Source organism: Lampris incognitus, chromosome 1, assembly GCF_029633865.1.
Source record: "Lampris incognitus isolate fLamInc1 chromosome 1, fLamInc1.hap2, whole genome shotgun sequence".
Classification (NCBI taxonomy): Eukaryota; Metazoa; Chordata; class Actinopteri; order Lampriformes; family Lampridae; genus Lampris; species Lampris incognitus.
The window spans coordinates 123491765-123516905 of record NC_079211.1 but is presented as its reverse complement, the minus strand read 5'-3'; the positions used below and the strand labels follow the sequence as shown (position 1 = coordinate 123516905).

Here is a 25141-nt window from a genome sequence, read left to right as displayed (position 1 = left end):
TACTGATTTGGCAAAATTTTACGTTGGATGCCCTTTCCTGACACAACCACTAACCCTGATGATGGCACAGGTAAAGCGCTGGATGCCACCCCAGTATTCATGGATTTGCCTGTCGCCTAAAAGTTAAAGCTGTAGCTATATATCTGGTGAAATTAAGTTACTCGTTTTCATTCTTAAATACTCCAGTATCTTTCACACACAAAAACAAATATAATGTTGTTCAGCCCTAACTCAAGCTTCCTAGTTTGTTTATTTTTCCGTACTTCAGTTCAATCATTTAAATCCATATCCTAACTCTCACCCTCACCATCACTACTCCTTGCCATCTTTAGTTCAGTCATAGCGCTGTAAAAAATGTAACTTGATTGATTGATTGAATTTATGTTCAATTCACGGCCTTCTATCCCACGCCCACAGCACTTTTTTTTACAGCCACAGCCATTTTTGGGGAGACGCATCCGCCAAAAGAAAACCTCATGTAGTTCTCGCGAGATCGGCTGACGAGACTTGAGACCCATCACGCATTTTGCCAACCGCAGTCACACACTTTCGTAGAAGATGGCGTCGGCTCCCGGTGGGTACAAAAAAAAATCGTTCTTTGAGTAATATTTCATGTTTTTGGAGAGTAATCTAAAAGTGAGAACATATTGTGTAAATTTAGTTTGATTATAGTGTTTTAAACCAATCGGAATTTAAAAGGAAAGTTGTGCTACTTTATCAAGGTGAATTCGGCACGAGGCCTAGCTAAGCGGCTCATGAATTGTTTCCGTCTTAGCTGGATGGCTGCACGCCAGTTTCGATAACAAATGACTGTGAAGCAAATATCAAATCATAAATTACCGACGCTTTTGTTTTTATATATTTTTATCGTCATCAGCCAGTACAGCATTTTTAAATTCCTCCTTTTCATCTCATTTACTGTTCGACGTGTTTGGGATAATGCGTTGCTAACGTTCGCTCAATGACGCTGGTGCAGGCGCGCCAAGGAGTTCGGTCGTTGTTTGAATGCTAACTCAGATGGGCTAACGTAGCGCGGCTTTTGTTGGTTAATGACAATGTATGTTTTTATTTTTCTCATGCAGATTACAGTTCCTACGGTCAAACCACAGCCCAACAAGGGTGAGAATCTTGAATCCTGCTGTGAAGTTTCCGAAACTGTAAACTTATCAGGCTTGAGATTTGATATCTCATTTGACAAAGATTAATCTTTAGGGAACACCCATGTGGGTCAACTGTTCTTCTCGAACAGTAATCGCGATTGGTCAATTAAGTGCTATTTGTGCAATTGCAGGTATGGTTCCTATGCTGCTCAGCCCGCGCAAGGCTATGGACAGTCTGCCCAGGTGAAATTTCATTTATTTGTTTCGCTAAATAGCTAATTTATATAGGCTGTTCTTCTTACCAAGGTAGTCATCGTCTATAGTCAAAAAGTATTTTTTTACGTTTTTTTCATTCACCGATTACAACGGACACTGAATTGGCCCAATCGGAAAATGTTTGCTTATTAGTTTTACGCAACACCGTGTGCAAACAACACATAAGTGTTTAAATGATCTCACGATATTAAGCCGTTTAAATGATTGTCATGGTATGGACCTTATGAAACGTATTGTGGTGAGATTTGAGTAATTTTGTATGAATTCTCAGTATAAGGATAAACTAGTGCAGTGCCCGTTTGAGTGTAATCCCCCTCCGACCCCAGTGGAAATTGCGGTGGCAGAGAGGCGCTGTTCCTCCGGTCGCCAGACATGCACAGACAGATTTCTCTCATTTTAGTTAGCTATTCCCTGAAAACTTGTCACGGATAGTTGTAATATCTAATGATAGATATCTGTTACGGCTATTGTTCACCCCCCATGCTTCAGCAGGGCTACAGCCAGCAGAGTTATGGGTCATATGCTCAACCTGCTGCAGCGGAGACGGGTTATTCTCAAGCAGCACCAGCAGCTGGGGCCTATGCTCAGCAGCAGCAACAGTATGGATCCTCTTATGGGCAGCCAGCATCAGGTAAATTATGACATGGAATGGTGCTGTCTTCCTTTTAGATATGTCTAAAGCCACAGATAATGCAATTGGGATTTTAGACATATAGGAAATGCAAATTTGCACCTGTGATTTTTAGTAGCCAGTAAAATGGGTTTGGTGTATATATTTTAATCTATTAAGTTCTTAACTGGATAAAATGAATACCACAACTAGTGTAATACTCTGGGACCAATGACGTCTAAATAATTGCTGACTGGAAAAGTAATACTAGAATTTCCTGACTGCTGTAAATTCATTACTCAAGAACTGTGTAGATTAGATTGTGGCCATTTTAGTTTTCGGTCATAATAGCACTATTGCCAGCCAAGCAAACCTGGTCTTCCTAAACCAGTTCACTTATTCAGAAATGCTATTCTGCACTGCACGGTGGCTGCCCACTGCTCCTAGCTACACATCTAGGACGGGTTAAATGCAGAGAGGAATTTCCCCATGGGTATATCAAATCACATTCAGGAATGGTCTGTTGATCGATTTCAACGATCACTTGAAATATGTGGAGTTGCGAAATTACTAATTTTGAGGGTTCAAAATGGGCAGTACATCCAAAATCCTTGAATGGACTGTCACTTGTTTGCTTGTACTAATTTTTAGTAATTGCACATTTTTAGTCTGATTTTTTTTTCATGTTATATACCACCATTGTTGTGAGTGGCTGCAATGTCTAGGCTGTTAACTGGTTTGCAGATTTATTTATTTTTTCTTCATCTTTAATTTCTGTTACAGCTGGCTATCCTGCTGCTCAGTCCAGTGCTCATGGCTACTCACAGTCTGCCCAGGGTTATGGGGCTAGTGGATATGAAAGTACTCCTGCTGCTGCTGCTGCAGCTGCTGCTGCTGCTGCTCCTGCTGCCTCTCAGTCTTATGGTTCTCAGCCAGGATATACTGCACAGTCTGCCTACCCTGGTTACAGCCAGCAGGCTGCTCCTGCTGCACCCCAGAGGTATGTGGGACTTGCTTTAAGGCTTAGGAATTTTCAAGATATACACTACCGTTCAAAAGTTTGGGATCACCCAAACAATTTTGTGTTTTCCATGAAAAGTCACACTTATTCACCACCATATGTTGTGAAATGAATAGAAAATAGAGTCAAGACATTGACAAGGTTAGAAATAATGATTTGTATTTGAAATAAGATTTTTTTTACATCAAACTTTGCTCTCGTCAAAGAATCCTCCATTTGCAGCAATTACAGCATTGCAGACCTTTGGCATTCTAGCTGTTAATTTGTTGAGGTAATCTGGAGAAATTGCACCCCACGCTTCCAGAAGCAGCTCCCACAAGTTGGATTGGTTGGATGGGCACTTCTTTGAGCAGATTGAGTTTCTGGAGCATCACATTTGTGGGGTCAATTAAACGCTCAAAATGGCCAGAAAAAGAGAACTTTCATCTGAAACTCGACAGTCTATTCTTGTTCTTAGAAATGAAGGCTATTCCATGCGAGAAATTGCTAAGAAATTGAAGATTTCCTACACCGGTGTGTACTACTCCCTTCAGAGGACAGCACAAACAGGCTCTAACCAGAGTAGAAAAAGAAGTGGGAGGCCGCGTTGCACAACTGAGCAAGAAGATAAGTACATTAGAGTCTCTAGTTTGAGAAACAGACGCCTCACAGGTCCCCAACTGGCATCTTCATTAAATAGTACCTGTTAGAGCCTGTTTGTGCTGTCCTCTGAAGGGAGTAGTACACACCGGTGTAGGAAATCTTCAATTTCTTAGCAATTTCTCGCATGGAATAGCCTTCATTTCTAAGAACAAGAATAGACTGTCGAGTTTCAGATGAAAGTTCTCTTTTTCTGGCCATTTTGAGCGTTTAATTGACCCCACAAATGTGATGCTCCAGAAACTCAATCTGCTCAAAGAAGTGCCCATCCAACCAATCCAACTTGTGGGAGCTGCTTCTGGAAGCGTGGGGTGCAATTTCTCCAGATTACCTCAACAAATTAACAGCTAGAATGCCAAAGGTCTGCAATGCTGTAATTGCTGCAAATGGAGGATTCTTTAACGAAAGCAAAGTTTGATGTAAAAAAAATCTTATTTCAAATAAAAATCATTATTTCTAACCTTGTCAATGTCTTGACTCTATTTTCTATTCATTTCACAACATATGGTGGTGAATAAGTGTGACTTTTCATGGAAAACACGAAATTGTTTGGGTGATCCCAAACTTTTGAACGGTAGTGTAGTTCAATCATTTTTGCTTATTATTGTCTTTCTTTCAGCTACAGTGCCAACAGTCAACCAACTAGTTACAGTCAGAGCAGCTATTCCCAACCAGCAGCATATGGCCAGCAGCAGGCGGGTTACCAGACTCAGCAGGGAGCATACGCTCAGCAGCAAAGCGGCTACCAACAGCAGCCCCAACAGCAGCAGCAACAGGGTCCTCCCTCTGCCTACCCTCCACAAACCTCAGGTTCCTACGGACAACCTCCACCCAGCCAATATGGCCAACAGAGTGGACCTCCAAGTTACAGCCAGTCCAACCATTACAGTAAGCCTACAGTATTGGCCTTTGACCATGTCTTGGTTCTTGGTTCTTTGTCTCTCAGTGCAGTCTAATTTTATGAAATTATAAATTATGAGTGTACACCAGTATACAGTATTTTAATGAAACTAAATTCGCTGTAGGTAGCTACAGACAGGATGGCCAAAGTGGCAGTTCTGGCTACCCAAGCTCAGATCCTGCAAGGTACCCGGGGGCAGGAGAAAGCAGAGGGCCTGGGAGAGATGGCTTTGACCGTGGTGGAATGATGCATCGCGGGCGCAGCATGGGCCGTGGTATGGGGTAAGTTCCTCTCCTCCCCATTAATCCTCATTTATTTTCCCTCCAGGTGCTGTGGCCAGGTAGGGCAGGGCTGAGACGGTACATGTTACAGTACATGTTTTGAGTAGTTCCTGAGAAGATACTAGCAGCTAAAAAAATGTATCTTGCGCTATAAGTATGAGGCTACTTATTGTCAAAGATATTCATCTAGTGTCTCCCAGCTCTGCCTCTTAAATGGCCAAAGGTAAGACAATAGTGTTCTAATTTTTGTAATTAAACAAAAACCTGTGCGAATAATAACGTTTTAGTTGTACATCCCTTGTTACACTAAAGCATATTTAGTGTTTAATAATAATAAAAAATAATGGTACAATTCTGTAAGTAAATGATATTTTAGGGAGTTCATATATCACGATTGGTCTATGGTCATAAACATTGGGTAATGATTAAAATCATTCATTCTCCAAATTAAAGTGGCTTTTTTAATTGAAAGTACTAAACGGTAGTAACCCTGGTACCATTCTACCTCAGCAGTGCCTGCTTAAATCTTAAGTTTGACTTACTGTGGTTCATTAGTCACATTACTTTGAGTGGCTCATGATTTTAAGGGAGGCTGAAACACTTGCACATACCACCAACCCAAACATTCAAAAGTTTTTATGATCATGGGTCTCCTGGGAGGCATACAACTTAAATGCTTCATTTTCGATATGCAAAGCACACATTTAACATGAAATAACTGTCTGGCAAAAGGGATTTAAGCGCATTTAAAAGTTCAGCCAGCTCATTAATATTTGGGTCTCATTTGAAGTTGAAGATGTACTATTTCAGCTTTGCAAATTTGTTACATGAAAGCACTTGGCAGTTGTTCACATTGCAGAGTTTTCAGAGTTTTCAATTTGCAGTTTTGCCAGGCCATCATTGTCACCAAGAATTTGTTGTTAATTTACCTGATTGATTGATGCTTTACTTGCAAGTTCAGTTGTAAAAAAGAACAAAAACAATGTTATTGCATGGTAATGCCCTAGAGAAAAATAATAATCCCGTAATGGACTTTTGAGAGGCACAGAAAACAACAGGAGTTTAAACTAGATTCGGTCAAATGGCATTCTTTCGTTGTGCATCAGCTATGAACACAATCAATACTAGACAGGATCCTGAAAGATAACTATTTTCTTGGGGCCTTGTAGATTTTGGTGACACTTGCTAAAATGGTGTTTATTAAAAAAAATTGTTTCAAAATCCGTTCGTTCCATCAATTTCATAAGTTTAAATGGGAAATGACTGATAATCTTGGTACTTTGTTTTTCATATGCCTTGGGACAGTTTTGTTTGTGTTAGTGTTTTTGTACTGTCCTTCATAAACAGAATTGAGATGAACTGAAATCGATGCCTGAGTTGGGAACAGCCATACATGAGATGATTTTTTTAAGAAAAATTGGAAAGGATAGTGTTGAGAGAACCATTGGGGATTTGAGAACTTTTTTTTCCCCCTCTCCTTTGGGTTGACAGAGGCTTCATCACTTCTCTAAATGTGATGGGTTGAAAGCTAAAAAGACATTGAATCCACAGATCTCCCATTTATTTTCAACAGAGCCGCTTCAGGTCATAATCTTCATGATATCACAGATAAGTCTTTTTTTGTGGGATCTGCCTTTAGGAGAGCATTTTATGTTAAATTTTGGTCAAAGGGTTAGTATATGTAAACTAATTTATTCTAAAACGAGTATTCCCATTTTAAGAAGCACAACTTGTTAAACCTGGTCATTTATTTAAAAAAGGTTTACCATTGAGTTACACTTTTAATTGGTATCATGCGTCATTTGGGTTCCTAAGTTTTTGGTAGAAGGGAATCTAACCACCAACTTTGTGTCGGGTGATGCTCGTAAGTATAGCATTATCGGGTGATCATAATTATAGGGAAAATCGCATGAAGTACTACCAAGCATACGTCCCACTACCATGCCTCACATCAAGGTAAATTTACACACAACCACATAGTATCTCTAAAACTATGGCACAGGAATGAGGGGTCTGGGAAACGGGGATATGGTTGTCTAATAATGTGTCGTAATTTTTAAGATGTTTGTTTTTGTGGTTTGGAATACAAATGTTTGATCACATTCTTTTGAGCACTTTTTAACATGCTTTGTCACATTTATACCGTACAGGTAACAGTGAGAGCCATTAAAAACCATCTATACTGTAAAAAGTACCTGTACTCAGTACAGTGCCGGAAGCTTAAGCAGCAGGAGGGGATCTTTAACAAAGATTCGGGGTCTTCTTTATTCCAAGAACTGAGGATGGTGTTTTGTTTGTTTTTGTTTTTTAAGCATGATGGGCAAATATATTGACCAAGTTGTTGTTCTTAATTTTTTTCCTAACCTCAGTAAACGCTGTAATAAGGTCAAATAGAATTAGATTTTTTTTTCATAAATAATGTACAATTGTTAGATTTTCTTTTCGCATTGAAAGGGTGAATATGATCACCTGATTATTTTGTGAAATTTCAGATGCATTGTAGATTTAAAACTCTTGTATACTTAATCTGCTTAAGATGTAAACTTTGTTTTGAACTTTATCTGCAAAATTGTCATGAGTTGACTTTTTGCTAGGTAGTAGTTATGAAATCAATGCATCTGAAATGTTTTCCTTTTTGTACAAATGTCTGGGTTTTTGTCGTGTTTTCCACTGGTAATGAAAAATTTGTTAGTCATAAGTATAACTATTATTCTGTATTCACTACTGAACAATGTTAATGAAATTGTAGTCACTTGGCAAAGAAATTACATAGTTGGTAACAATTTTCCCCATAGATTGGATTGTACATTTTTTTTTTTGGGGAGTTCCTAATTGCTGCCAGGCTTAGTTAGAACTGTTCATTACTCCCTCAATCAAGCCACTTTGTTCAAGGTGTGGAAGTGGCTGTAAAAGGGATATCGCCTTCATATCTCCATTTATTCCCCCATAGCAGCGCTGGAGACAGAGGTGGCTTCAGTAAGCCCGGTGGTAAGTTAACGAGTATTACACTGGTTAGTCCATTCCAAACCTTAAATTTTTTTTTGAACAAATATGTTCCGAATATTGATGTGCTACATTGTGGTACTCATTTTTTTTATTTACACAAACAAACCATCTGAAAAAATTAGAAGGGATTCTTTTTGGATGCCTGAGACCATTTTTTTTTTCTTTCTGGGGTACTTGGTTTATTTTCAACAGCCACTGCTTATGGTTTCACAACAACAGTTTTTGACAGGTTAATGACAAATTACTGCTGGCAACAAATGTGTGTCTGTTTTGATTGCCTTAATCTCATGGACTGAATTCTTGGGGTTTTTTGAGGATTTATATCTGGTCTTAAAGGCTTCTCAAATGGCACACAATTATTTGCAGAAGGGTCTTGAGGTATTTTATTTTCCAAACGATCAATATACCACTTGAGAAGGAAATGTGGTCTACCATAAGGTACCATTTTCAACTTTCCAATATGGCTGACAGCGTCTGTAAGGAGTGTCTGGATTATCTCTTATAAAGCTCCTCAGGAGTAGTGGTGGCTTGCTGCAGAAACTGACTCCCCCCCCCCCCTTCTGTCTTTCCCCCGGCTTGACTGACTGCAGGACCACTGAGCAGCGAAGGAGAGCGTGAAATGGGTGAGTATTCGAGATACTCATTTTAACACAGCTGTAGAATTGCTACAAATTTCTTGCAAGAAGTGCACAAATTTTGGGTGTCCAGGTAGCGTGGTGGTCTATTCCATTGCCAACACGGGGATCGTCGGATCGAATTCCTGTGTTACCGCTAGCTTGGTCGGGCATCCATACAGACACAATTGGTCGTGTCTATCGGTGGGAAGCGGGATGTGGGTATGTGTCCTGGTCGCTGCACAAGTTCCTCGTCTGGTTGGTCGGGGGCGCCTGTTCGGGGAGGGGAGGGAGAACTGGGCGGGGAAGAGCGTGATCCTCCCATGCGCTACGTTACGTCCCCCTGGCAAAACGCCTCACTGTCAAGTGAAAAGAAGTGGCTGGCGACTCCACGTGTATCGGAGGAGACATGGTAGTCTGCAGCCCTCCTTGGATCAGCAGAGGAGGTGGAGTAGCGACCGGGACAGCTCGGAAGAGTGGGGTAATTGGCCAGATACAATTGGGGAGGAAAAAGGGAGAAAAGAAAATCTCAAAAAGTGGACAAATTTCGTTCAAACATTTCCAGTTAAATATAGAAATGGTAGAACCACACAGTTTTGTCGGAGTGGAACTTCAGCTTACATTGTATTTCCCAGGACGCCCCGAAGAGCAGGATGACTCTGAGAACAGCACAATCTACATCACAGGGCTGACTGAGAATGCCACCCTGGAAGAGATGGCAGATTTCTTTAAACATGTCGGAACAATCAGGGTAAGCTCTTTAAGCTTTCAGAAAGGTGACAAAAACGGATAAAGAGAACACAACAGTATGTGTATACATGTCTTAAATATTTTCAGACGAACCGGAGATTGGGTCAGGCTGCTATCAACATTTACACAGACAAGGATTCAGGGAAACCCAAAGGAGATGCTACCCTATCCTATGAGGAACCATTCACTGCCAAAGCAGCTGTGGAGCATTTTGATGGTAGGTTATACTGACTTGTTTCAGAGTGCATTAAATTGTGAATAAATATTTTTTAAAATTTTCAATAATTTAAACAGTGCAGATAATTTACACCAGTGCTAATCTGTCCCAAGTTGTTAATTAGCAAATTTCTATTGGAAACTTAATCCCCCCCCCCCTTTTTTTTTTCATAAGGCAAGGAGTTCCAAGGACGAAGGCTGAAGGTGTCAATGGCGCGTCGCAAACCAATGATGGGAGGGATGAGAGGTGGCATGCCCATGCGAGATGGCATGATGGGACGTGGAGGTAAATGGTAACATTATGTCCATTTAACACAAACTGAACCCAATGTGATTGGCTGTACTACCTCTATTTTTATTTATTTTCCCCCCCAGGTATGATGGGCCGTGGAGGAGAGCGTGGAGGATTTGTTCCAAGAGGTGGCCCACGTGGAATGGGTCGAGGAGGACCTTCTGGAGGAAATATGCAGCAGAGAGCCGGGGACTGGGAGTGTCCTAACCCGTATGTATTACTATGTGATACTCTAGCCTAGATGTATTTGCTAGAAGAAACATTGGTTTTTAATACTTATCAAATTGGTTATGTTTTAGTGGTTGTAGCAACCAAAACTTTGCCTGGAGGATGGAGTGCAACCAGTGCAAAGCTCCCAAACCAGAAGGTCTAGGTGGTGGCCCTCCATTTCCACCTGCAGGTATGAACACAACATTTTGTATTTTGTCTGCTTGGCCTAGTCCTTGATGCAAAAAAAAAAACTTTATTGTACATTAGAAGCATCAAACACTATGCACTAGCCTTACAAACCATAATGGTGCATTCTTCTGATTAATCAGTGTTGATGTAGATTACATGTGAGCATTGTTTCATTTTCAGGCGGGGACCGAGGCAGAGGTGGTATGGGAATGCGTGGCGGCAGAGGCATGGACCGTGGTGGACCAGGTGGATCTGGAGGGCCAGGTGGCCCTGGTTTCCGTGGAGGCTGGGGAGGAGACCGTGGCGGTGGATTCAGAGGAGGGCGAGGTGGAATGGACAGAGGTGGATTTCGTGGAGCAGGTCGGGGAGGACCACCTATGGACCGGATGGGTGGCAGAGGTGGAAGAGGAATGGGCCCGCCTGGCAAGATGGATATGAGGTAGGCAGATGGTCTGGGCTTTCATAAAAAGGTAATATTGCCCTTGCCTTTATACCCAGTCAGACATTGCCCTGTCAGAACTTAAGTGTCTTTATGCATTCTCAAGCCAGGTAAGAAAATCAAAGAAAGTTGAATCAGTTCATCTGGACTAACGTTTATTGAGAGAGAAACATTTCATCACTCATCTAAGTGACCTGTTCAGTCTCAACTGACTGCAGGTATACCCACCCTTATAAATGTCTTCACATACGAGGAGCAGTACTATAGGCAGAGGCATGGTTGTGCTCTGGGTTCCCCAGTCTCACCTATAGTGGCCAACTTATATATGGAAGAAGTGAAAAAGGGGACTCTGATGTCCTATCCAGGGACACCACCTAGTCATTGGTTCAGATTTGTGGACGACAACCTGGGTTAACACTAAATCTCAGGATGTACAACATTTCACCAACCACATAATCTCTGTGGACAACCACATCAAGTTCACCGGGGAGGTTGTGAAAAATGACCAGTTAGCCTTCTTAGACTGAAATTGCAATTGGTGATAGGGGACATTTGGTTGTTGATGTCTACCGTAAACCAACACATACTGATCAGTACTTAAGGTTTGACTCTCATTATCCACTGGTGCACAAACTAGGAGTCATCAGGACGCTGTACCATTGAGCTGAAAACATCCCCACCCACATAGCGGCCAGGTAAGGGGTGAAATCCCACATTAAACAGGCCCTGGTTAAATGTGTTTATCCTGACTGGGCATTTGTCAAAGCCGGGAAGACACCCAAACAGTGCACCAGCCAATCGAATAGAGAAGGACAACAGCTGCCTAAGCGTAAACCCGTGGTTATTCCGTATGTGGCAGGAGTGTCGTAACGGCTGAGACGCATATTTTCCAAACATTGCGTTTCAGTTGCTTTCAAACCCCAAAACACGCTGAGCCAGAAATTGGTCCACCCCAAGGATCGGTTACCCCGGCACAAACAGAGCAATATAGTGTATGCTGCTAAGTGCTGGGAGGATTGCTGTGACTTATACATTGGGGAAACTAAACACACTGGCCAAGAGGATGGCACAACACAGAAGAGCTAACAAGCCAAGACTCCGCAGTCTATACCCATCTACAGGCCCGTGGCCACTCTTTCAAGGATGAGGATGTGCACATCCTTGATAGGGAGAGGAACGCTGTTTAAACAGGGAGTCAAAGAGGCCATCTTGTTAGGAGGCAATGACCATCCCTCAACCGGGGGGAGGGCTTAAGAGTACATCTGTCAGCATCTTACAATGCTGTGATGATTGCAAACATACCCAAATCCTCTGAATGGTACACCTGGCTATTGAAACGTTACTTAATGCTGACGGCAATTTGCATATGAAACAGATGGTTTTTGGTCGTTACGACACTATTGTTTATAAGGGTGGGGATACCTGCTGTCAGTTGAGACTGAAGAGGTCACTTAGATGAGTGATGAAACATTTCTCTCGATAAACGTGTCCAGATGAACTGATCCAACTTTGAGTGTCAGAACTTGGAGGTTTTTTTGTGTAAGTGTTCAGAGCACTACTGTCTTACCCAGTCAGTAGCGCCATGAGCATTGGTGAACATGTTGGTAAGACACCATCGATGACTAGACTTTTCTTGTTTTAAAGAGGAGAAAAAAAACATTGTCATTGAGCATTCCCTTTCTTCTCTGCCAGGGACCATCGTCAAGAACGCAGAGACCGACCATACTGAAAGATGGCTCCTTGCGCATCACACTTGGAGCAGAAATGGTTTTAAGATTTTTTTTCTTTAATTTATGATTCCAAACCTTAGCGGTTGCAGTGCTGCTTTTGAACATCCCGCTGCAGTATCATTTAACTCATATAAGTGTTTGTAGTTATTTTTTTAGTACTTGTTTACTCTTGCTTTGCTTCATGATCATCTTCTCATGTGCATGATTTGTTTTGCTTTTATAAATATGCAAATTTTGACAGTGTATTGTTTTAATGCAAGTATTTTCATTTTTATTATAAATGCCTCCACTTCCCTTAAACGGGTGACAGCTGTGTAATAACACATTTGGGAAATAAATTTACTTGTTTGATGTTTAAAAAAAATTTTTTTTTAATTATTATTTGCGCCCCCCCTTCTGTTTGACAGTCACAACAAATGGTCCCGGAACAAATGTTTTTATGCTGCACTTTTTCCCCCATCAATAAATGAGGGTTTCATTCCAAAACACTTTTCAGAAAGTTACTTGAAATTCATCATCTTTTGAATATTCAAGCAACTTGAATTTTTAAAAAAAAAAATTATTTTCCCCCTTTTTCTCCCCAATTGTATCCGGGCAATTACCCCACTCTTCCAAGCTTTCTCGGTCGCTGCGCCACCCCCTCTGCTGATCTGGGGAGGGCTGCAGACTACCACCTGTCTCCTCCAATACATGTGGCGTCACCAGCCGCTTCTTTTCACCTCACTGAGGAGTTTTGCCAGGGGGACATAGCACATGGGAGGATCACGCTATTCCCCCAGTTCCCCCGAACAGGCACCCTGACCGGCCAGAGGAGGCGCTAGTGCAGCGACCTGGACACACCCACATCCAGCTTCCCACCCGCAGACATAGCCAGTTGTGTCTGTAGGGATGCCCAACCAAGCCGGAGGTAACGCAGGGATTCAAACTGGTGATCCCCATGTTGGCAGGTAACAGAATAGACTGCTATGCTACCCAGACGCCCCACAACTTGAAATTCATCTGAAATTCACCATCATTGCAACATTGTTTCAAAATGATAAGATTCCACCACTGACAGTTATGCATATGGTTGTCAAAGATGTTAAGATTGGCCGCTCTGGTGGCCGAGCAGCATAAACCGCCGTTCTTGCAGTCCGCTCGTCATGTGGCTGCGAGGTTCGTATCCCAGACTCGCCGTAACCGGTCACGGCCAGAGCGTCCACGGGGTAAGGCATTCATTAGGCCACCCTTACCCGAGGGATAGTGGGTGTAGATCGGTGTAGTGTTCGGGGACTCGTCGTTCTCCAGCGACCCCTCTGGCCCACCCGGGCGCCTGCAGCCAAGCAACTGAAAGCATTCTCCCTACGCCTCCTTCGCGGCCTGAAGGTGATGCAATCCATGCGAGGCTTCAGCGTGTAAAATAGCGAGAGCAGCCAACACGAATTTGAAGGAAGCTGGTGTTACGATTATCTCCTTCCTGTGGAAACGTGAGCCAGGGGAGTTATTCGACAAGAGTTCCGGCCATATGCCATTGGGTTAATCGGGTGGGATAAGGGGAAAAACTAGAAATAAATTTAAAAAAAAAAGTTAAGATGGCTATCAAGTCAATTTTATTTGTATAGCCCAGTATCACAAATTACAAATTTGCCTCAAGGGGCTTTACAGCTCTGCTTTTCCCAGACAAGCATTAGTTTAATTCCAGCCCAAACTTTGAGCCCCTCGTGGTTAAGTCGTCTTCTCTTTTTTTTTTTCTCTTTTTTTCCCCTTCCCAATTGTACCTGGACAATTCCCCCACTCTTCCGAGCCATCCCGGTTGCTGCTCCACCCCCTCTGCCAATCCGAGGAGGGCTGCAGACTACCACGTCCCCTACTATACATGTGGAGTTGCCAGGCGCTTCTTTTCATCTGACAGTGAGGAGTTGTACCAGGGGGACATAGCATGTGGGAGGATCACACTATTTTCCCCAGTTCCCCCTCCCCCCTGAACAGGCGCCCCGACCGACCAGAGGAGTTGCTAGTGCAGCGACCAGGACACATACCCACATTCGGCTTCCCACCCGCAGACACGGCCAATTGTGTCTGTAGAGATGCCCAACCAAGCCGGAGGTAACACGGGGATTCAAACTGAAAATCCCTGTGTTGGTAGGCAGTGGAATAGACCGCTACGCCACCCAGACGCCCCAGTAGTTAAGTCTTCTGACGGTTCTTTTTATGCAAGTTTTTCTTACGAGTTTTCCAAAGTAAACTAGATGTACATTTAGTAGCTAATCTTTTGTCCAACTGGTTGGGCCGCAGAGAAGTTGAACATATTGGCATACACGTTACATGTCTCACTCGCATGAATAAAACAAATTCCCCTTCTGGGTAAATTGTGTCCTTGCAGCAGCAATGTTTTTTACCAAAATAAAACATTGTAGAAGTTAAGTATTGACTATGCTAACTAATGCCAGATCCGCGCCACAGAACAAGGTAAAACAGTCAGGATAAAGTCACAAGAGCATCATTAAAATGAAGCGAATTAGAGCCGATAAAACAAGGATTATGATAAAAACAAGGTTATGAAAGAAAAACAAAAATATAAAGAAGATGTAAGGCAGAGGTATTTGGAAAAGGTGGAATATTTTATTAGGCCCCTGTGTGATGGCCTGGTGGCCTGTCCAGGGTGTCTCCCTGCCTGCTGCCCAATGACTAGTGGGATAGGCTCCAGCATCCCTGCGACCATGAGAGCAGGATAAGCGGTTTGGATAATGTATGGAATGGATAACTGTAATGCAAGAAGACTATGCATGTTCAATAATCCAGATAAGAAAATCACAAAGTTGATCCGTTCATCTAGACACAATGTAGATGAGTGACCATGTTTTGTCTCTTAAAAAATGTGTGCAGATGAACTGATTCAACTTTCTGTAATGCAAGAAGGGTTGGAAAATAAGACTGGTCAAGTGTCCTCGGGTTAAAAGCTGGTTCAAATTGTCTGCTCATCTCTGCCACACATATGGCTTGTGGCTGATGATGGTCCTCCACACCTACATAATTCCTCCTGTGTTCCTTACCTCCAGTTCTCAAGGCCCTCGCCAGGCTGAGGCCGATCGTGCACACACACTGGATCATGTCTGCATATTATTCCGTATGGTTTCTGCATAAAGACAAATTAAACATGTCTTAAGTAGGACCCAACATTAACAGGATTTGATCTGAAAGTGTTTTTTGAAGATGACAATCTTAATTCGGTGGTGGACCACTAGTGCATTCCTCCTCGCTGGCTGTCGGAAATCATTCCCCCTTGTACAAAGTTATTACAGGGTAGTTTAAACATTTAATGGTTTCCAGTTGCACATGCGTGTCAAAACAAAAGTCGATGGAAGCGCTCCACTTATTTTTAGCTGGTCCATTACGTGGTCTCTAGGTGGCGCTGTTTACAATGTTTATACAGGGAGCTTGGTAGTGCGCAGAAGCTGTCTCCGGGGTATTAATTTGAACGGGCGAATGCACTCTTTCGCTAAAATATTTAGTACCGCCTACCTTGTGTCGGCAATACCGGTGTACCCAATAATCGTTTTGAAAGCTGAGGAAGGCGGGGATCCCTATCACCACCAGTGTCTACAATAAACCATAATTTGTGAAGACAAAGTGTCTTAACCGTTACCAGGGAGTTAAGATTCAAGCTCAGAACAGAAAGCACTCTGCGGTGGTGGCATCAACAACTCCGAACCAGACAAAAATCAGCCGCACCCACAACACCGATCCATCACCTTTGTCTTTTCATTCTCTATACTTAGTATATTAAGGACACATGGTCAGGTCTCGACTGCAGAATGTACCCTTGCCTCATAACAACACGACCGACTTTTAAATCTGTTCCCTTTCACACTGGTTGCATCCCTGGTTTGAGCCTCCATACATTTTTTTATTTCTTAAGTGGGGAATTTTCTTAAAATTTAAACAAAATATTGAAAACTCTCGCCTGATCACAGGAATACCATTACTCCGAAATTGTGTGTTTTTTCTTTAAGGCGGGTAAATTGAGTTATGCTATTAATCGCAGATGTTTCGTTCAGGGCATCTGTTAACCATATGCTTTTAAAGCATTCGTATAGGCCCTTTGACGACCATCCATCTCTCAAAATCACTTGATGGGGTATAGCCTACCTCTTTGGTCAAAACTATTATCATCCTGTATGGGTTCTCTGTTCAACCAATCTTCAGTTACAGTGGAGGTTATATCATGCACAGCGTTGAGTGTCAAACGTTTGTGTGCAGACTGCTCCAGTCAAGCCTCTATAATGTACCTCCCGTTTGCCCTGCAAAACACAAACTCCAAGCCATTCCAAAATCAAAGATTGTGCTTTTTTCCCCACATCCGTTTGCTTGCATGCACTGTAAAAAGACAATAGGGCCGAGTCGCGCTGGCTTCCCGTGCCCAGTTTATATGAGGCAGCAGGGTGAAATAATCGTGAGACGGAAAACCAACTTTCAGTCAGATGCTGTAGATTTAAAATGATGTCCTGACACGCCTCTTCACTTAACGAAGAGTTTCTGAGCAAGTCCTTCCCTTCTCCATGCAATGAAGGCTCTTTTTTTTTTACCCGGCACCCTGGCTGACCTGAGGAGAGGGGCACGTCAACAGATTCATCCCTGCAAGGATCAGTACATGAATAACTCTCTGTCAGACAAGCTAGTAGTGCACCTTTGACTTTTCATGGAACACCTCAAACCCACAACGGTGTGCATTGAAAGTAATCTGACGCGACACTGGCCCGCCGTCCAATTTGTCCCTTCTCTCTGGGTCTGGATTAGGTTTGCTTTTTTACAGTTGGCCCAAGAGACACACACACAGGCTCAAAGAAAAGCTGATTCATCCAGGCCCAGAAGATGATCTCATCAACTGCCCCCCCTCATCTCTCTCTCTCTCTTCCTCCCCCTCTCCCTCTGTGCCCCTCCCTTTCTCTCTCCTTCTGTCCCTACCTCTCTCTCTGCTCCTCCCTTTCTCTCTCTCGCTCTCACACATAGTTATTTTTTAAATGAAAACAAGTTCTCCCTTTCTTGGCCGTGGGCCTGCTGACGTTCAAACAGTTGAACATCGGAGGTTCAACTAGCTGCTCCAAACGGCGCGTAAGGAGAGAAGAATGAGAAGACGTGAGAGTTGTTACAGGGGCGGGAAATGAACTAGTTGGGAAAGATTATTTCCCTCGTCAGGAAGGCCCAAAAGTCAACAAACCGTTGATTTCCATGTCTAACTCGGACAAAATTCACACAAATTACTCAAAATAAGACAGTTTTAAGGTTAGAGTTAAACTTCTGAAGCTCTCATACTGTCTTTTCTTTTATTTCAAGAACACTGGCCCGATCGTTTCTCGACTTCAAGTTTCAGACGACATTCCCGGGTTCCACGGAAACCACACGAGCGTGTTGTTTTAAATATAGTATGACGGGGATTTCCGGTTTTCTTTCATACTGCCAACAGTGAAACACCCACTAAAAAAAATCAATTTGACACATTTTAAGTGTCTCATCGGACTGGATATCCCTTGCGCCGCCCCATCTCTCCGTTAACCCTAATGCCTGTGTTGTGCGCTGCCATCCACGCACTGAAACCCCATCCACCCAAATACCAAGTTTTTAGAAAAGCAGCAGACGCACGTGGGCTCGTTTTTCAACTTGTCACTCATTCAGATGTGATAATGCAATCGTCTATTGGGAGGGTTGGGGCTCTGTCTTCATGTTTGGTGTCGTGACGTTGTAATTATAGGTGATGTCTATACGGGGAAATGACAAACATTAATTAAACGCTTCATTGGAGCCGATATGGGCAGGCTCTTCGCCAATGCGACAACGGCAAGGCCTGGAAGCGAGATCATAATCAAACGTAAAGCGTGTTCGTTAGACGGTGCACATGGGGTTAAAATTCTCCCCTTCCACCGGTTCGTTTATCCCTCATAATGGGATGTGCTGCCGGCTCGGGCTCGCTCTGCCTTGGTCTTATTAGCCAGAGCAGGTCAACACATCTCAGCGCATGCCAGAGGCGGCGCAACATGGGCTGAGCTATTTCTAGTCGACGACAAACTGGGAAGCCGTGCTTTTGCCACTGGTCGGGATTTCATCAGGGAGATGCCGAGCTGCGACTGGTCACCATCGTCACATATGGTGAAGTGTGGATTTTTACGGTGCGACGTCGTCCGCCCGACGGAGTAGGCCGGTGTGTGTGTGTGTGTTTCATCGTATCGGCCCGTACGCATTTCGATCTGCCGTATTGTAAAAGTCGGCGATGCGCGCACACACACAGGGACATCCGGAAAACGCATCCACACATGCGCTCCTTCCAACGATACGGGACGTACATGTAAGCTCAACTGAGACACGCCGCACACGCATGCAGCTTTGTCATGGGTGCGTCAACGCGGTTGTTTCGCTATATTATGCGGACGAGGCTTTGGAGGGCAGTCGTGCAATGAGGCAATCGGGAGTTATTAAATAGACTGTACTGGTACATATTCCGACAACATGGCTGATCAGAGCAACATCCAGTCTGCCGCTTCCAAGAGTATACGGCCGTTTAAATCCAGCGAAGAATACCTCTATGCCATGAAGGAGGATCTGGCCGAGTGGTTGAACACCCTATATGACCTAGATATTACCGTGGACACCTTCATGGATGGGCTGGAGACTGGCTGTGCTCTCTGCCGGCACGCCAACAATGTGAACCGCGCTGCGCTGGACTTCCAGCTAGAGTATCCGGAGGCTGCACAGTCTATGAAGCTGCCACGCAAAGATGTGGGCTTTCAGTCGCGCAACGTGGTCCCCGGTTCGTTTCTGGCCCGGGACAACGTGTCCAATTTCATCAGCTGGTGCCGGCAGGAGCTCTGTATCAAGGACGTGCTGATGTTTGAGACCAATGACTTGGTGGAAAGGTGCAATGAGAAGAACTTCGTCCTCTGCCTGCTGGAGGTGGCGCGCAGAGGGGCCAAGTTTGGCATGCTGGCCCCCATGTTGATCCAGCTGGAGGAGGAAATCGAGGAGGAGATCCGGGACCAGGAGAACCTGCGGAGTACGGGAGAATCCAGAGAACAGAGCCCACCAAGCAGGTGCTTCAGCAGGAAGGAGAACAGCGAGAGTGCGGAGGATGAACCTGACCCGGCACCATTCATTTGGCAGCAGAAAAGAGTTCTGTGTGACATGAGAAACTTGGATGAGTTGGTGAGTAAACGATGAAAACACCAAAAACAGAAGTTGTTAAAAAAAAACAAAAAACTATCTCAGTCATAAGAACCATTGAATCTTACTGAATCCATAACAATGCATAACATGCCCCATCCCCAAAACTGTGCAATACCACTTCAAAGACAGCTTGATACAGACATTATACAGTGTTCCCTTCTCACATGATCATTAGTGTTCATCAAACAGTTGGAAATCCCACCTTTCTGTCGTAAAAGTGATGAACCCATGGTATTCTAATAGCACTAGTACTTAATGCCCTTTGTCAAAAAGGAACAAAATCCAGTGAGGTCTCGTCTGATCAGAAATAATGACCAGGTGAAAGAAGACATATCTGTGAGGAGAGAAACACAAATATGCCAAAAGTGAAGCACTCACTCTGAAAACATCATGTCAATGCTATGTAGAAACTGGGCGCCTTGCAGCTCTCTGGTGTGTGCATGTGTGTGTGTGCATGCATGCATGTGTGTGTGCATGCGTGTGTGTATGTGTGCGCGCGCGTGTGTGTGTGTTAAGTTGAATTCAGCTTCACATGTATGGCTCACTGTATGGCTCACTGTATGTTTGGCTCGCAATTCCTTAAATTCTCTCACACTCTTGACTCTGAAAGGTCACAAGTAGACTCAGCTGAAATGTCAACTGAGTTCCAACAAGGGATCAACATAGGTGCACACACTTGTCACGAATGGCCACTTTCCATTACTTTGTCCTTGCAGAACACGGTGCACTGCAGGCACCAAAGATAATCATCCAGTAATAATTCTGTAATCCTGTACCAGTGCATTCACTAAAACGCCACATGGCAAGAGGACAAGTTCCTTTCGGATGCCGGGTTCACAAACATCCCCTGTGCTCTCAAATGTGTGGAGAAGGCATCCAATCCTGTTGACTATGCCATTAAGCGGGCCGCCCCCCTCCACTACGGCATGACAGGCATGAGAGTGTGAACACGAAAGACAGACTGTTAAGGGGCAGCATAACTAACGTGCGGACATAGACCAGGGAAACACGTGCTCGGGTTATGAGCTGAGAGGAGTTAATATTTTGGCACAGAAGAGAAGAGTGAGGACAATGGTCGCCTTTCACAACGGAGATGTGAGGCACGGTGGACAGGGGGAGAGGGAGGAGGGGAGAGTCAGCAGTCACTCTCATGCTGGTCAGGCAGCAGAGCTGAGCAATTATGTGGTGACCCCTGTGAAGAGAAGGACGACAGCATGCCAAGGCAAGGAGGATGTGCTTTCAATGTGACCAGCCTATCTGAATCAGTTCCCGTATCCACTCACTGCCATGGTTTCCTGTTTCATCCAAAAAGACGGATGGAAATCCTATTGGGGAGATCTTAGGGGTAAAATCCAGTGAGACAGACATATTGTGTCTTTATCTGTCCATAATTTTTCCATGACTGATGACTCAGAGACCACCTGAAAAAGCCGGGACATCCTTGTACATAATGAAGGATATATTAAGGGACATGATTCTAATTGCCTTTGGGACACTGAAACACAGAGATGTTCTACTGGTTTTGACCGATATACAAAGTGTCAGTCAGAGTCACCATGTACCCCAGACAAGCCACACCCCCGTCGGCCTCCCTGTCTACCTGAATAAAATGCATGGTGTACCAAACAGTCTGCATCAGCTGCAAAACGAATCATCTCCGAGTAAGAAGCAAGGCGCTAAAACCAGGGAACTGGCAGTAATATTTAAAGAAAAAAGTGTTCTTATTCTGTAGCACTCAATTTGCCCTAATATACAAAAACACCAAATCCTGTCCACTGACCTCAGCTCATTTCAATCCATCAATCCATAGTCAGTTGCAACCCAGTATCCAGCAGGTCGTGTGGGCCTTAAACACAAGTCAGGTTATAAACCCAATTTTGTAGTTTATAAAGGGTTATTCTTAGTCAACATCGGCAAATAAGACATTGAATTAGCTTCTTGCTACTAGGAGCCAGTAGGTCCTCCCTGAAGTTAGCCACCAGCTCGCTCTCTGCAAACACACACTAGTGCCTATTCCTCTGCTCTTCTGTGTAGTGTAGCCTCCCAGCCAGAGATTAGTGTCTCATAATTACTGAAAACCTCACTGCCAGCAGTCATGAGTGTCTGAAAGGGAGGGAGAGGAAGAAAGTTTAAAGGGCTTAGTGTTTTTTTTTTAATCGGTTCACAACTGTGACACCAGACTGTGTGTCTGCTGTGCAGAAACAGTTGGTGATTCAAGCAGTGGCGCGTTTTTTTCCCTGCATTATCTAGGATGGGTTGCGTGTCAGCAAGGGATGCGTAGGCTGTGTGGCCGTCTTAATGACTTCTCTGAAAAAGGAGAGGTATTATGCTCCATGATAGAGAGGCTATGGCAGAACTGAGATTATTCCGTTAGGGAACGACTGACTGTTTTATTTTTAGACCACTTTTTTTAGCAGCGTCTTTGGAACGCATCATTTACTACCACTTTTTTTACCTCTTTCCCAAGTCATACCCTGTCACATTATTATTGCGATGTCATTTCTAAAGACATAATCACCGGGCTATGTTATCGGTTTATAACCGTGCCTGTCATTCCTTAAGAGGCACACATCACGGTTCCAAATCCTTGTAAAATACTGTGGGAATGCTGCAAGGCATGCTAATCTGTCATTTGACATCGGCATTTAATCTCCAGACACCTGAGATCAGCCAGGTCTTGCTCATCTGAGAGTAAAATCCACATTTAAGTTGAAAATGTGAGATGTAGGCTATGTTTTGTCTACTCAATGCCAAGTGTGCTGTGTCGCAGGTAATCTTCATCAAGGAGAGAAGCAGCATATGAGGAAAGCTGTCAGGCAGGATCTTGTATATTTAAACTGACTCAAAGTAAACATTTACTCTTTCGTTTGAATGCTACAATGCCGTTGAGAAGATATTTTCAGTTGGTCAACAACACACAAGCACTTGCTGATGAACAGAATTAAGAAACATGCCAGTTTTGAGGAAAAGAGAAAAAAAAGGCATTTGATTCAGGCCTATTAGGAATTTTGCCATATTTGGCATTGGTTCCAATTCAAATTCATGTGCAGCTGAGTGCATCTCAATGAGCATTTTAGCTTTGGCCTCAATCTCCCCCAACAAAATTGCAGCATGCTGTGACATCATTTTTTTTAACCTCAGTGACTGACTCTGTGTCTGGGACCTGCAGACGCTAAGGAAGTCAAAGCTGTCCTCCTCCTGCTGTTTGGCCTTTTGCTGTACACAATTCCTTCAGTACTGAGGTGCCGTCAGTCAAACTCATCTTTTTGTGGAGTTCAGTGACAAGTGGAAGTCTGACGGTAACAGGGCGCAGCCTACTTGAGCACCATTTCCTTTGTTGGCTCATGCTTGAATATAGGGGTGGTCATTGAACCCAACACCTTGTGTCTTTCCAGTCATGCTGATGTTATTTTCTGCTCTTATGTTGACTGCAGTAATATAAAGAGAGTGGGACCATGACCTTAGTAGAGGTCTATATTCTGGATCTGCTGTTTGCCATTTGTTTCCAATACATTGTGTGTGTCAAACAATTGTCAGGTGAACTCAATATTAAATCTCAATTTATCTATACTTGTTGAATTTCAGAATGAGAAATATCACTCAGTTAATTGAGCGGCCAGCCCCATCCTACCCCAGGTCCAAATGATGTGGCTGGCAGTTGTCATCTTTCCCTATCTTGCTCTCGGATGAACAGCTTAAAGGTCCCGTGAAATGAAAAAAATTATTTTCACTTGTCACCTCTTTTATCTGCATTTAATTTACACCTGTTTAACACCATTTTCTAGCAATTCAGTTTTAGTTTTGCATTTTTAAGAATAATTTTTTGCTGTTCCCAAAAAATGCATTATTTTTCTATTAGTAACATTATCCTGCACTTGCGGGCATACACTATAAAAATGTCTAATGAATGGGGTGCAAGGATGATCTTTTACCGCTGAACTGAAACTTGAGCCAATGGCATATCGATGTCCACATTCTTCTAAAAGTGTCCGGCCGTTATTGACTGTTAGTCGCATCAAACTCCCTCTCCTCACAAAATCCCATTCGACAGTTCTGTTTCGTCCGGATATACGTCAAATCACCAAGGTTTGCTGTGCCCCAAGTGCCATTTCATGGGACCTTTTGAGGGACAATGGGCGGTTTAGTTCCTCTGTCCGCTTTCCTGGTTACCACAAGTCTTTGTGTAAATACTCAGCCTCACTCCCAGTGTCCTGCCACTAAGTTCTCACTCATCTGACCAACAGGCTTTCTGCTCAATGTATTAATATATTCTGAGTGTCTCAGTTTCAGGCAGTAGACTAACATATACCAAGATAAGCAATCATAAAAGATCTCATATCGAATGGCCTATTTTCCCACTCATTTTAATAGGAAGAGCACAGGCAACAGCTGGTTTTTACCCTTATATTTCCACAGTGTTTATCCTTTGCATTAGAGGATTTTCTCAAACACTCCATATTTTCTCAACCTCTAGATTATGTTAGTGACATTATGCTCATCCTATATTTGCCTATAAAATAGGAGAAGCTGAAAGCGATGTAACATGACTAGCTACTAAACAAAGGTCTTCTTCTTTATATTTTCTAGGCTATGCACATGTTTTGTTCTTTATGCTGTGGACTTGGAGAGCATTTACACCCTGGGGTTAGTTGCTTAATTAGTTAGTTAATCAGTTAGTTAGTTAGTTGCTTAATACAAAAACACATACCCATTCACATTGCCATACCCATATAATAATGTATACTAGAATTAACAATCCCCTTAATGCACACTCTCACTGTCCACATGCTTAGAAAGCTAGACTCAAAGACAATATCTGCAGACCATTGGGGCTCTCTGGTCTGAAAGGTGCCATTGGAGGCCTCCTTTATTTACCATTTTCCCTATTCCTGTTCACTCATATGAGCTGCCGCATATCCTTTCTCTTCCCCTCCAGGGCTTCAACATTCTGCCATCGTTTGGTTCGAACATGTAGGAACGCCCCCCTCCCATTCCCATCCCCCCCACCTCGGAGATGATAAAGTGACAATGGGAACGGCATGCCTTGTTGGTGGCGCTGAGCAGGAGGGAGTGGGTTGCTCGTGTTGACAGTAATGTAATCAAAGGTGGTTATCTTGCGCTGTGATAGACTGATGGCTTTAGATGCAGACAGTAAGAGCCTCAGCCAGCAGCAAAAGAGGTGGGGGCCATATGTAATACGCCTGTATGGACACTCCGCTCCATTAGCCTCATTGTTCAGTTCACTATTCAGGAAAATGAAAAGAAGAAAGACAAACAGATAGTATGCCTGGAGTGCCTTTACAGTACACTCTGCTAAACCTGACTGGAATATATTTTATACTGTGAGAAGGTGGGAGGCTGTGTGTGAGTGAGCGAGGATATGTGTGTATCTCTAGAGAAGGAGAGAGAGAGAGAGAGAGAGGGAAAGAGCGAGAGAGAGGGGGGGAGAGAGAGAGAGAGAGAGAGGAAAAGTAGGTCATCATGGCTTGTATTGGGTCAGATTCGTATGCTTTGCTGAGAAAGCATGGCACGTCTCACTGTTGCCTCTGCTTGTGTCATACACACCCCTTGGAAGTGTTTACACTTTAGGATAAGAGGAAATTAACTGCCTGCATGAATCAAAAGGTTTGGTCACTCAATGGTATCTTTTTTGCCAAGTGAGCTCTGCTTAAT

At 43.5% G+C, this 25141-nt stretch overlaps 2 protein-coding genes across 5 annotated transcripts in view; both read left to right on the top strand.

The window, feature by feature from the left end:
* The first annotated feature begins 520 nt into the window (after positions 1 to 520).
* ewsr1b (EWS RNA-binding protein 1b) lies at positions 521 to 12638 on the top strand. Of its 4 annotated transcripts, none has more exons than XM_056283793.1 (16): positions 521 to 574; positions 1083 to 1119; positions 1292 to 1343; positions 1869 to 2007; positions 2770 to 2986; positions 4266 to 4534; positions 4672 to 4828; positions 7779 to 7816; positions 8425 to 8457; positions 9084 to 9199; positions 9286 to 9415; positions 9590 to 9700; positions 9790 to 9916; positions 10006 to 10106; positions 10286 to 10544; positions 12237 to 12638. In XM_056283793.1, the coding sequence occupies exons 1-16, from the start codon at positions 559 to 561 to the stop codon at positions 12271 to 12273; spliced, it is 1839 nt and encodes a 612-aa protein (XP_056139768.1). In that variant the 5' UTR covers positions 521 to 558; the 3' UTR covers positions 12274 to 12638. The 4 variants fall into 4 exon arrangements, with proteins under 4 accessions (XP_056139768.1, XP_056139788.1, XP_056139777.1 ...); XM_056283813.1 differs by having other exon boundaries at positions 1866 to 2007; positions 4272 to 4534; XM_056283802.1 differs by having other exon boundaries at positions 1866 to 2007; positions 7782 to 7816.
* A 5710-nt stretch (positions 12639 to 18348) lies between these two features.
* The window catches only part of gas2l1 (growth arrest-specific 2 like 1), a 30603-nt gene continuing 23810 nt past the window's right edge, over positions 18349 to 25141 (top strand). Inside the window, 1 exon segment of the mRNA XM_056284947.1 lies at positions 18349 to 19447. Coding sequence (XP_056140922.1) covers positions 18755 to 19447 — 693 coding nt within the window. The 5' untranslated portion in view covers positions 18349 to 18754.